At 38.7% G+C, this 13,628-nt stretch overlaps 1 protein-coding gene across 1 annotated transcript in view; it reads left to right on the top strand.

Moving 5' to 3' along the window:
• Positions 1 to 13,628, top strand: part of RAB10 (RAB10, member RAS oncogene family) — a 74,823-nt gene that overhangs the window by 37,658 nt on the left and 23,537 nt on the right. Inside the window, exon 2 of the mRNA XM_073335491.2 lies at positions 4,440 to 4,500. Within this exon, the coding sequence (XP_073191592.1) occupies positions 4,440 to 4,500 (61 nt within the window). The remainder of the gene's footprint in view (positions 1 to 4,439; positions 4,501 to 13,628) is intronic.

Genomic DNA, 13,628 nt, shown 5'->3' on the forward strand with positions numbered 1-13,628 from the left:
TTTAACTCTAAGGTTTTTATGCTGCACATAGTCTGACTGCTATTTCTACTTTCAAACTGTAACAAAGCCAAAACAAATGCACACACTGTCCATTTCTTGATAAACTTAATCTTCGAAGCTGTAATTGGTGGTAGAAAAATACTTCTGTTGCAGTGTTAGCCCATGATTGCCAGTGGTTCAAGCTTCTTTCTAATGTTTGAGGAAGGGACTGAAACATCCAAAAATGGGGAGAGGAAAGGGCCTCATGAGTGTGCTCTCGCCAGATTGCTACTGTCCGGGTCTTATACTGTGCCCTTTTATAAGTATCTGAGTTCTTGTTATGGTGCTGTTGTCAGTAATATGGGAACTTCTCCACTACCAAAATTAGTTTGCTTCTCCTCCACTTTGGAATGGTTTAGCCTTCCTCAGGGAGTCTGTGACTACTTGGCTTTTCCTAGAGGATCTGCTTCTGTAGACAAGACTTTAAAATGAGTTACTGGACACAGAGTAAATATTGGGACAAATGATAAGTTAGACTCTTGCAAATTTTGATCTTTGCAGTGAAAAAGCAGAACACTTAAAATGCAGACATTGTGTACAGTGTGCAGTATTCCATTTATTTCTAAGAGGCTACATGTCTCAGTCTAGTAGAATTTGACAAGAGACAAGGCTTCTAGTCTTCAGGTTGGAAAACCAGTGACACTGAATTGTTAGACACAAAAGCAGTGTAACAAGATAGGTGGCCCTTTTTGCCTGGGTAATATCTTTTATCTGCTGATGTGTAACACAGCACTCTGGATAACTCATTTCTACATTCCTACCCAGAGACAAACCTAAAATCTATTCCTACTGTGATCTCAGTGGCTATGTAGTGAATATTGTAATACAGTCTTAAGTTACTATGTATCCAAAGTGTGGATTGTTCTCATCCTTTTTAAAAAAAACAAACAAAAAATCACACACAAGCCATTTCAGTTCTTTTGAAATGGCTGATGCCCAAGATCAGAGTGTACTTGATCACTTTTCTACTTCTCCAACATGGTAAAATTTGAGCAACCAGGTGAAGTTAATCTCAAAGCTGTATTCTTTTGGAACATGTTTCAGGGATATCAAATTCTAAAGCGGATTATTTTTGATAAGGTTTTGATAGGCAGTACTAATTTGTAAGGAACCAACAACAAACGTTCTAGTTCAGGGGTGGCCAACCTGAACCTGAGAAGGAGCCAGAATTTACCAATGTACATTGCCAAAGAGCCACAGTAATATGTCAGCAGCCCTCCCCGCTGCCTCCCCGCCCCCCGCTCACAGCACCTTCCACCCACCGGCACATCCCCCTCCCTCCCCACACTTCCTAATCAGCTATTTCATGGCATGCAGGAGGCTCCAGGGGTGGTGGGGGTGGTAGGAGCAAGGGCACTGCAGGCTCAGGGGAGGGGGCAAAAAGGGGTGGAGGCCTGTGGAAGAGCCAGGGGTTGAGCAGTGAGCACCCCCAGCACATTGGAAAGTTGGCGCCCGACTCGCCCTGGAGTCGGTGCCTATGAAAGGAGACGCATATTAATGTCTGAAGAGCCACATGCGGCTCCAGAGCCACAGGTTGGCCCACCCCTGTGCTAGCTGCTTAACTCAGCAGGTGGTGTATAATGGAGTGCATGTAACATGCACAGCATATCTGCTAATCTTTTGGGACATTTTGATGATTTTTAGTAGTGTAAATTAACTTGTAATGGCAACACAGAACATGAACATTCACGGAAAGCCAGGTACAAGGAGTGCTAAGATCCTCTTGTTGGGAATTGCAGGTGGAACTTCTGGTTTCTTGCTTTTTTTGGCTCATGAAGAACGTTTTGAATAAATATATCAAAAAGTACTGCATGAGAGGTCAGTATCACAGCTAAAGTTTCTGAACACCAGTAGCATGGAATGTATGGGTATTAATGTAACTTCATAGTGAGAGACTGTTGGAGCAAAAACTCACTTTGTGCATGAAGAAATTCTGAATGTGGCTGCCCTACCATCCATAGGAGATGATCTAAAAATACTATTGATCCATGCCAGCTTGTGCCAACACTGACAGTGATTCTGCTTGTCATCCAATATTGATGCTTAAAGATAAAATCTGTTCCAGCATACCATCTTTGAGAACAATAGGGAGTGAAAGATAATTTGTAGCAACTAAATATGTACTTCAGTGAAATACGTCTGCTTCTTGAACTGCCAGGTTTCTTGTCAAGATGAGTTTAGATTTCCATAAATGTAAACTGAAATGTGGGAAAAAAACAATTGTTACGACCTGAATCTTGTATGACATTTTTGGGCTGCAATTTTAGTTTAGAAATTTTCTTTTGAACAAAATAGTCTTTTGGGTATGGGGTTTTTTTTTTTAAATCAACTGCCATATCAGTGTCAGAGGAATTGGCCTACTGGATCAGACTTCCGGTGCATCTAGTCCTGGAGCTTTCCCACACGGTATGAAATGTCAAACAGATATCATGGATTTGAATGCACTTAGTTTCCCTCTTTAATTTTTTATTTCACTTTTTGCCCCCATTCCTTATTTTCGTTTCAGGGAGAGCCACAAGTATAATCCTAAACTTAATCTAATCCTAAACTTAAAGCAGTCATGTGTTATACTAGAATAATAGGCCGCGGGAAGTCTGAGAGCCTTCCACATCAAATTCACTAGCAGTGGAAAAGTCCCTACTGCATTTTGAAGTCTCTGGCTCTTCTCCCTTAAATGTCTGCCTTCATATGCAGACAGGCTGAACCTGATATATCTGAAACTTTCTGGGGAATGTGTGATGTGGTGTGGTGGGTTTTTTTTTGGCAACCTTGAAACTATGCATTTTTTTCAGTACTCCCAATTCAGTGTTTATGCTGAATAACTTTGACCAGTATCGACTTGGTCTGAATGACAGGTTTCAGAGTAACAGCCGTGTTAGTCTGTATTCGCAAAAAGAAAAGGAGTACTTGTGGCACCTTAGAGACTAACCAATTTATTTGAGCATGAGCTTTCGTGAGCTACAGCTCACGAAAGCTCATGCTCAAATAAATTGGTTAGTCTCTAAGGTGCCACAAGTACTTCTTGGTCTGAATGCTTTCCTCTAATGGTAGAATATGAACATAATCACCAAGCAAGATTGGAGTTTTCAGTGTGACTAGGTTTCTCTGCCAAACATGTCAGTTTTGACAACCAAGTGTAATTCCAAATACTAATGCCTTTGCCATAACTTAATCTCTGTGAATCAGTTTTCAGTTCTAGTTGCTATTTTAAGAAAAACAAAACTGCCCCCCCAAAACTCTTCTCACTTTACTGCTGAAGATGACCTGTGCTATTCCTAACAGAAGTGTTTTACCCAAGGCTCCATTAAATCAATGTCAGGTTTCCAAAGCCATTCCAGAGGAGATCACTTGTATTGGATTGTGACTAGCTGAAAGTCAGAAGTATATGCTTGTCATATAAAATGAATAACTGCGGTGGAATGTGTACAAAATGACTTTGTGATGTACTTTTGTTTTTTTCAGTGACATAAATATCCAGTGCTACATAATAACTTGTATCAACAGTTTCAAAAGTTAAATCATCCATATTTCTAATACTAGTCAGTGCCCAGAGACTACAGTGGAGAATTCTGTAAGTTAAACAAACAGTGAAAGCAGTAGTCTAGACAAGACGATGCTTTTTAGGCCAACCTTGTAACAAATGTGAAGGCCTTATAATTGTAAAAAGAAGTGGGTTACTTTGAATATGACCAGCAAAGAAAAATAAGCTTGTCTTTATTCTATAGCTTTGATATTTTATGTAATAGCTCTTGGTTTTAAAGTTTCAGATCTGTTTTACTTTAGAAACTCAGGTTCTGACTAGGTTAGATATTAACCTGCAGAACTAGTGAAATGGTGATCTCACAAGAGTGAAAGTGTGCAAATGACTAAAATTCCTTTTATTGTTTAGAAGCTGTTTAACACCTGCATGACTTGAATTATTAGCCTTTTGAATAAAGGAAGCCTCTGTTTAATGCAATACTTCTTGGATATTTTAGTTAAGGTGTTATAAAACTCCAACATCCCAAGACCTCCCAGAAGTTCTCCAGCAAAATCAGAATATTTCTAATATGAAAACTCCGTCTGCCTTCATAAACTATAAGCACAAGCCAAATCTTTTTAAATCCTTTGCTGATCACCTTCAAAAAATGTTATGCCACCTTCAAGCAGCGTTTTAAAATTGATATAGCTAGACCATTCTCTGGGGTCTTGTATATATTAAGAAGCTCCTACCAGTGCAGCTACTAGTCAAGCGGTACTGGTGGATCTCAAGTGTAGAAAAGTCTCCATTGCCCTCTCCTCTTCCCTGTCGCATTAGTTAAACCTGCTCCCTCTTCCTAGAGCAATTCTGACAACTCTGTCCAAATGTGGAACTGTTTTTAGAAGTATTGCTAAAGCTTTTATCCTTTATTGTTTTGTAGGTATAGACTTCAAGATCAAAACAGTTGAATTACAAGGAAAGAAGATCAAGCTTCAGATATGGTAAGTGACATTTTAGAACTTGTAGTGCCAACATAATTACGATATGGTTCCTAAGATAGTTTAGCTCTGCTAAACTACGTAATGCTTTCCAGTCCTGTTAAGATGAATTGCCTTATGTGACTATCCATATGCATTGTTGCTTAAACTTTTTTCAGAAAACGGGAGGAGAACATTAAAATTAGTAGAGATTCCCATCTAGGTACTTTCCCGATCTTGAGTTTATGTCATGAATGCATTGTGTATTTCTGATACAGTGATGGAGGTTCATCAATAGGTTTTTGGAATTTTCTTAAAGGATATGACAGCAGAGTTAGAAACGGAAAGATGAAGTGATTAAAACTTTGCCCAGGTTAGGACAGTTGCACAGTACTAATTGGTATTACTTTTCTGAAATATTGAAGGAAACTATACCTTAATTTTGTTAAAAGCGTAATGCATTTCAATAGGGACAGTAGCTGCATTTCATTTACAGGTTATTGGCAGCTCTCCTCTGAATGTTTGAAAACTGGGACTGCTGATAGTCCAAGGTTTTGTGGGAAGTGTTTAAAACTGATTCTTCAACAATGAACTGTTTAGTTTATAGTATGCCGACTTGGCTTGTATTTTGTAACTTAAATTTGTGTAGCTCAAATAAGGCCATGACTCGGGACACTATAAATCAGTAATTCTGGTAATACCTGCAGACGTCTGCGTCACCAAGAATTTGTAAGATGTCTGTATAATTTTTATGTTTGGCCTCCTACACAATATCTTACCATAAGACATGGAAAGCCTAAATACTTAATTGGCTGGTGAGCTTACTTTTTAATACAAACTCCCATGTAAAGTGAACTATATTTTTTTTTTAAAAAAACCACCCCACTTCCTCAGGAAGCAGCTTTCCCCTGTCCTCTATTATGATCCTAACTGATGGTTCTTTCATATGTAGTCGCTCTCCTAAAAAATAGGATGGGAGAAAGATGATAGCTTATGTGGGGTCTAGGGGCAGCCTTCTCTGGTCAGTTTGCTTGGACTCCCTTTTCTCAGCCAGGTGCACTCTTTGGTTGTCTAACTTCCGATTTAATCTGCCCACTTCCCCGCTCTGTAGTACAGGCTCAAGAAGAATTTGGTAATTCTGCAGAGCAGGGTAATGGCCTTTTACTTTCATATTCTTGTTTTAATGTTCCCCTCCATGCCTGTATTGCTCCTACGACAAAGGACTTTCTCAGCAAGAGCATAAACATATGAAACTGACGCAGCCCTAACCAACTCCGGACTGGGTCAAAACGGATGCACCGTGCAGGATTAATGCATGTAAGATGGGTGAGGAGAGGGAGGGAGCCTAAGACTTCACTTCCACTTGTTGCTTTAGCAGAGGCATTTTAATTCATTGCTGAATTTTTGTCTGTGTACCGTTGTTTTAGAGCGAACCTTGTTTCCTTTTCGCAGCTGCTGTCTGCTACTTCTGTGTAAGCTGTAACAGACTTTGCACCAAAGTATGGAGTGTACGTTTTTCTTTGCATTTCCTGAGACAAAGTGAAAGCAGTTATCTACCTTATAGGGTTGCTATAAAGATAATCATTTTGATTGAAGTTGGCACATAGCACTTTTCAGGTTCAAGGTATTGGCCTGCTGCTTGTGTTCTAGACAGAGGGAAGTGTCTATGTTGGGAAGAACTTCTAGAAATTCAGTCCATTTAATATTTATTGCACCATATGTAAACCCAGCAAACATGACCCTGCTAATTAAGGTACTTTGTATCCTGAACATTACCACCTCCTTGTACGCACCATGTCTTCTCCAGCATTTTGTCTAAAAAAAAAGTCTATTTTCTAGGAGTACCTCTGAACATATACAGGATAACAGGGTCACTAGCAATAAGCAACAGTTGTTATAAAGAACAGATTATACCAGGCAAAGTTGATTGCCTTTTCAGATAGAAATACAAAGCTAGTGGATGAAGAAACACTAATCTCTGTTGAATTACTTGAGCATCTCTAGTCAAAAGCAAATGTAAATGAATGGTTTCAGTGAGGGCATTATCACTTGGGTTGGAAAGAGTTGGAAAACAAGCTAACAATAAAAAGAATATTGTGGAGGGGAAGGTGTCTAAAAAGTTTCAATTTCTAAAGCTGATCACTATAGCAGAATCTAATGAATGCAAAGTGTATAAACAGGACTTTAAGTTTGCAGATAATAAAATGGGGAAGAGTTGTGAACTGAAGTATCAAGGTGACTTAATGAGATTAAAAACTATGGACAGAAAATGGAATGCAGCTTGAAAGAATGCCAGATAATACATCACGGGGAAATTCAAGACACTCACTGAGGGGAGAGAAGACTATGAAACAGTAATGCTGAAAGAGACACAGAAATGTTGGCCTGCAGACTAGCCATGGGTTTTCAATATTGTAATGCAATAAAAGCCAAACTTTTTAGGTTGTGTGCATTCACGCATCTACAGGGAGTAATGAAGTGGTTCCTCTATGCTCATGAGACTTCATTCATCTTTGGACACTTGACTGTAGATAGGCTGGAGGGAGCTTAGAGTGGAGCAACAAAAAATAAGGTTCTTGAGGATTGTCATAAATATAAAGGGAAGGGTAAACCCCTTTAAAATCCCTTCTGGCCAGAGGAAAAATCCTCTCACCTGTAAAGGGTTAAGAAGCTAGGATAATCTCGCTGGCACCTGACCAAAATGACCAATGAGGAGACAAGATACTTTCAAAAGCTGGGAGGAGGGAGAAAAACAAAGGGTCTGTCTGTCTGTGTGATGCTTTTGCTGGGGACAGAACAGGAATGGAGTCTTAGAATTTAGTAAATCTAGCTAAATATGCGTTAGATTATGATTTCTTTAAATGGCTGAGAAAATAAGCTGTGCTGAATAGAATGAATATTCCTCTCTGTGTGTGTTTTTGTAACTTAAAGTTTTGCCTAGGGGGATTCTGTGTTTTGAATCTAATTACCCTGTAAGGTATTTACCATCCTGATTTTACAGAGGTGATTCTTTTTACTGTTTCTTTTCAAGAACTGAATGCTTTTTTCATTTTTCTAAGATTCAAGGGTTTGGGTCTGTGGTCACCTACGCAAATTGGTGAGGATTTTTACCAAACCTTCCCCAGGAAGTGGGGTGCAAGGGTTGGGAGGATTTTGGGGGGGAAAGACATTTCCAAACAACGTTTTCCCAATAAACCCAGATAAAGTTTGGTGGTGGCAGTGGAAGTCCAAGGACAAAGGGTAAAATAGTTCATACCTTGGGGAAGTTTTAACCTAAGCTGGTAAAAGTAAGCTTAGGAGGTTTTCATGTAGGTCCCCACATCTGTACCCTAGAGTTCAGAGTGGGGAAGGAACCTTGGCAAGGATATTGACTTAAGGAAAAGAATTGTGAATGCTGGTTATGATTACACCCTGGGGATCTTTGGATCTAAAATCATGAGCTTTTGTTGTCTCAGTTAAAGAAGTAGGTTCTAAAAGCTGTTGCAGAGTCAACCCTCTTGACAATGAAGAGCCTCTAGAAAGGGACAGCTACACTTTAAAAAAATAGAACGAGGGGATATAACAAAGTAATGGGATGACTGTTCTTAAAGAGTCAGGATGTCTTGGAGGGGAGTGGGGGGGGGGAACCTTTTGGCAGATAAGAGGTGAAAGAATGTAATATTTGCAGAGGTGGAAAGCCTAGATCTAGAGAAATCTTTAAAAAAAGACAGGACAAAACTCCAAGCAGTCTGATTTAGTGGCTTAGATCACTGTGCTGGGATTTGGAAGAGCTGGATTCTATTTCCAGCTCTGCCCCTGACTGGTGTGTAATTTTGAGCACTTGAACTCTGCCTATTTCCCCTACCGCTTATTTTGTCTTGTCTACTTAGTCCCTGCCTTGAGGAATTTAGCCTCAGTATTTTTACAGCACTTAGATCTAGAAACTGACGTCTCATTTGTACTAACAGTACAAATATACAAAATAGTTCTTCACTGGCAGGCTTATGGACTAGATAATATCTTGGTGGCTGAAAGGGCTTAGGGGAACGGGGAGAACCCATCTGGGTGGGGGAGGATTTTTATCTGTAGTAGGTGTGAGGCTGTTAACTTCTCGCTTGGTCTCTTCCAGTTTGGCAACAATGTTATCTGGTACAGCTTTCTATAATGGCTTCCCAAAACCCCAAGACACTGGCCAGCCCTGAAGGGTATAACTAATAATTTTATAGAATTGTGTGGATTTGATCCCTGTAATACAAATTGCTGATCCATCCCCCCGCCACCCTGTGCAAGCTGAGTACACTGAAACTGTCTTGCAATGGATTTGTGTGCAGCAGAGTTCCAGGAGCACTTAATTTACTGTGTACCATTTTTCACTAAAAACCAGGGGTCCTTTCAGCAGACGTTACTGCTTAGTAAGTATAAATTGTAGTTGCTATAGCACCTAAAGGTCCCAATCAGGACTGGACTCTCTGTATTGTACATTTGTGACGGGTTCAGTCACAGGGACCCTTTGGGACTGTTACCTGATGTGCTGAGACTACCTCTGAGCCCGTTTTCTCTGCCAGTTTGGGCCTCCAGAACCCTGTCTTGTTGAGCCAGATATGCTAATCTGCTGCAACCCAGACCCAGGGTCTGACCTACGCCCCCAAAGCTGCAGACTTAACTGAAAACTGTTTAGCAAGTGCTCCTGTCTTGTGAACCCAGACACCCAGCTCCCAGTGGGATCCAAACCTCAAATTAATCTGTTTTACTCTGTATAAAGCTTATACAGGGTAAACTCAAAAATTGTCCGCTCTCTAACACAGTAGAGATATGCACAGCTGTTTGCTCCCCCAGGTGTTAATCACTTACTCTGGGTTAATTAATAAAAGTCACTTTATTAATTATAAAAAGTAGGATTTAAGTGGTTCCAAGTAATAACACACAGAACAAAGTAAATTACCAAGCAAAGTAAAACAAAAACATGCAAGTCTAAGCCTAATACAGTAGGAAACTGAATACAGGTAAATCTCACCCTCAGAGATGTCCCAATAAGCTTCTTTCACAGACTAGACTCCTTCCTAGTCTGGGCCCAATCCTTTTCAGACCAACATTGTGGTTTATGGCCTGGGTCCAGCAATCCCTCTCACCCCCGTAGTTAGTCCTTTGTTCCACATTCTTTCACGCATCTCTTTGGGGTGGAGGGGCCATCTCTTGAGTCAGCTAAAGACAAAATGGAGCGGTTTCCAGGGCCTTTTATATTCTCTCTTGTGGGCAAAAACCCCTTTGTTCTTCTGTGCAAAATCACAGCAACAAGATGGAGTTTGTAGCCACCTGGGCAAGTCACGTGTCCATGAATGATTCAGCTTTTTGCAAGCTGATGCCATTTTTTTACGTTTGAAGTTTCCCAGGAAAGTTCAGATGTGGATTGGCGTCTCCCAAAGTCCATTGTCAGTTAAGTGTTTCTTGATAGGACTATTCTCAGTAAGTGCCCATTCTCAAGAAGCTGACCAAATGCTTCACTGAGGCCACTTACAATCAACACACTGAGATACAAGTACATAACCAATATTCATAACTTCAAATACAAAAATGATACACACATACAGACAGAATAATCATAACCAGCAAATTACAGCCTTTCTGTAGACACCTTACTTGACCTCCTTTGTAAAAGATTTGGTGCAACTATAGGACTTTGGTTGCAACAATGATCTATACAGTCACAGTTAATGTCAATAATGTCACAGTATTGTACAAACACACAGTCCCTGCCTCAAAAGGTTTATGATCTAATTTGAAAAGACACAACAAGAAAGGATCAAAATCAAAGGATAAGCTATTTTTTTTAATGGATTGGGTTCCCATGATATTCCCTGCTTTATTTAGGACTTTGTTTTGATGCTGTCTATAAAAATTAGTTTCTTTCCAGGTTAATATATCTCCTACCAGTGGTGATTGCTGCTGTAATACGTTTGGCTGAGAGAAATCTCTTTATATAACACAACTATATTTAATTGCCATATCCTGCATTTAAACGCCTATCTGTACTTAGTTACATTATTTACAGACTTGTGTCCCACTCCCAACACAACAGCTGCTAAGCAGGGCATGTAGTCACTGGAATGTGACTTATCTAAACGCAAGTTGTACTGTTTTAACTATACCACTGCAATCCCTTAATGTGGGGGCAGTTATGCCAGTTTAAGGCACTTTTTTATACCAGTAGGGGTTGCACCAGTATAACTACAGTGATAAAATCACACCCCTAACCAGAATAATTGCATCAGTACAAAAACTATAGACCAGGCCTTAGCTTCACTTCTCCAATGGAACACCTCAGGGTCAGAGGAGAGGCTGATTGGAGGGAGAAAGGGGGATCAGTTGCACAGATGAGCATCTTTATTAGGGAGATAGAAGACATTTAGCATTTGTGTACCTTCCACTCCTACTAGATTGAAAATTTGTTTCTGTTAAGTGCAATCTATGAAATAATGCTGTATTAAGAGTTGAAATAAGATATGACCACTTGCTGTAGGTCTTGGCTTTCATGTCTTCCACTAACAATGACAACCCTTTTGTGATAAGAAAGATGTTTCATCAGGCAGGAAGCAGTTTTTTAAAGAATGCTACTTAGTGACTCAGTTGGCCAGAGCACTTGCTAGTGGCAGCACTAACCCCCAAGTAGAAGCAGATTTTCGACTTTCTTATAGAACATCACTTTTTTTTTTAAGAATGAGTTTGTTAAAATAAGTTTGGGAAAATATAGGCTTGTGCCTTCAACCAGTGGAATGAAATTACTCAAATCGCCTGAAAATTGCACATCTGCTGTATACTCTGATGGAGAGGAAAAGGGGAATATGGAATCTTAATTTAAAAAAAAAGTCAGAAAAACTACCTCTATTAAAGTTAAATACAACCAAAGGGGTTGTGGAGTATCAATATTGTACATTTTTGTAAAATAAGATGGAAACAACCAAGGGATCTTGATCCAAGTAATCATCTGGAGCAGGATTTTCTCCCATCTTGAAAACCCATGTTTTTTTCTGAAAAATCCAGATGAAGAAAAACCAGATTTTATGAAACAAAATTCAGCGGCCTATGTAATTTTTAATAAAAAAATAATATTAAGTGAACACCATACACTTTGTATTCTGTGTTGTAATTGAAATCAATATATTTGAAAATGTAGAAAAACTTCCACAAATATTTATAATTTTAAATTGGTATTCTATTGTTTAACAGTGCGATTAAAACTGCGATTAATATTGAGTATTTTTTTAAATCTCATGATTAATTACAATTATTTTTTTAATTGACAGCCCTAATAAATGATTTTAACCACCATAATTTAGTCTTTATAAAAATCAGTTGATACTCATTCTTTAATTTAAACCAGTTTTATATACATGTTACTAGTTCTTTAATTTTGCCCTGTTTCATAGGTTTTCTTTTTGTTTGTTTTTTTGTTTTCATTGATTCCAGGCCAGAAGAGATCACTGTGATCCTCTTAGCTGACCTTCTGTATAACACAGCCATAGAACTTCCCCAAAATAATTCCTAGAACATCTCTTAAAAATCCAGTCTTGATTTAAAAATGCAAGTGGTGAAGAATCCAACATAAGTCTTGGTAAATTGTTCCAGTGGATAGTTACTTCTACTATTCAAAATTTATGCCTTAAATGCAGCCTGAATTTGTCTAGGCATTAGATTGTTTTACCTTTAGTCTCCTAGATTGAAGAGCCAATTATCAAATATTTGTTCTCTCTATAAGTACTTATAGACTGGTCAAATATCCCTAACTACTTTGTTCAGCTAAATAGATTGAGCTCCTTGTGTCTCTTGCTATATAAGGCATGTTTTTCTAATCTTTTAATCATTCTCATGACTCTTCTTTGAATCCTTTCCAATTATCAGAATCCTCCTTGAATTGTGATCACCAGAAATGGACACAGTATTCCATTAGAGGTCAGACCAGTGCCAAATACAGAGATAATATAACCTCCTTATTCCTATGCACTACTCTCATTTATGCATACCAGGAATATGTTAACCCTTTTTGGCCAATGTATAGCACTAGAAGCTCATTTTCAGCTAATTATCCACCACTACACCCCAAATCTTTCAGAATCACTGCTTCCTAGGATAGAGTCCCTCATCATTGTGTAAGTATGGCCTATGTTCTTTGTTCCTAGATTTGTACATTTAGCTTTATTAAAATGTATAGTTTGGTTGAGTCCCATTTATCAAGCGATCCAGATTGCTCTGTATCTGTGATTCGTCCTCCATTATTTAACACTCCCCTAACTTTTGTATCATCTACAAACTTTATTGATTTGGTTTTCTTCCAGATCATTGATAATGTTAAATAGTGTAGGGCCAAAAACTGATCTCTGCAGAACCCTACTGGAAACATCCCAAATCAATGACTCCTAGTTTACAGTTACATTTTGACTCTCCTTTAGCCAGCTTTTAATCTGTTTCATGTATGCTATGCTAATTTTATATATTCTGATTTTTAATCAAAATGTGCAATACCAAGTCAGACACCTTACAGAAATCTGTTAGATCACATCCGTGCTATTACCGTTATCATCCAAACTTGTAATCTCATTTTTTTAAAAAAAAAATCAGTTTAGGATCAATTTTCCATCAGCCCATCTTGACTGGCATTAATTATATTGCTCTCCTTTAATTCTTCATTAATCAAGTCCCATATGAGCCACTCCATTACCTTGCTTGGGACTAATGTCAAATTGATAGGCTTATAATTACCCAGGTCAGCTTGTTTACCCTTTTTAAGTATTGGCACAGCTTAGCTTTCTTCCACTCTTCAGGAACTTCCCTGGTATTCAAACACTTATTGAAAATCATCATTAATTGTCCAGCAAGCCTCTCGGCCAGCTTTTTCAAAACTCGTGAATGCAGTTTTCTGTTGCTAAACTTGGATGTTTTTCTGTTTTTTTTCTATAGCTTCCAGTTAGAATTTTCAGATTTTACTTAAACTTTTTTCTACTAAGCTTCACATATAAAATGTTTGTCTATGCTGAAAGAAAAGTTTAGATCCTCCATTGTGTTCTCATTGCAAATAGCCCATGCTTTACTTGCAGGAAGTGGCACCTACAGCTATATTGAACTTCCTCCAGGACAAGAAAAGTTAAAATGTCTGAGTGGTCAGCACCAAATGCTTCATA

The sequence above is a fragment of the Lepidochelys kempii genome, chromosome 3, assembly GCF_965140285.1.
Source record: "Lepidochelys kempii isolate rLepKem1 chromosome 3, rLepKem1.hap1, whole genome shotgun sequence".
Taxonomy (NCBI): domain Eukaryota; kingdom Metazoa; phylum Chordata; order Testudines; family Cheloniidae; genus Lepidochelys; species Lepidochelys kempii.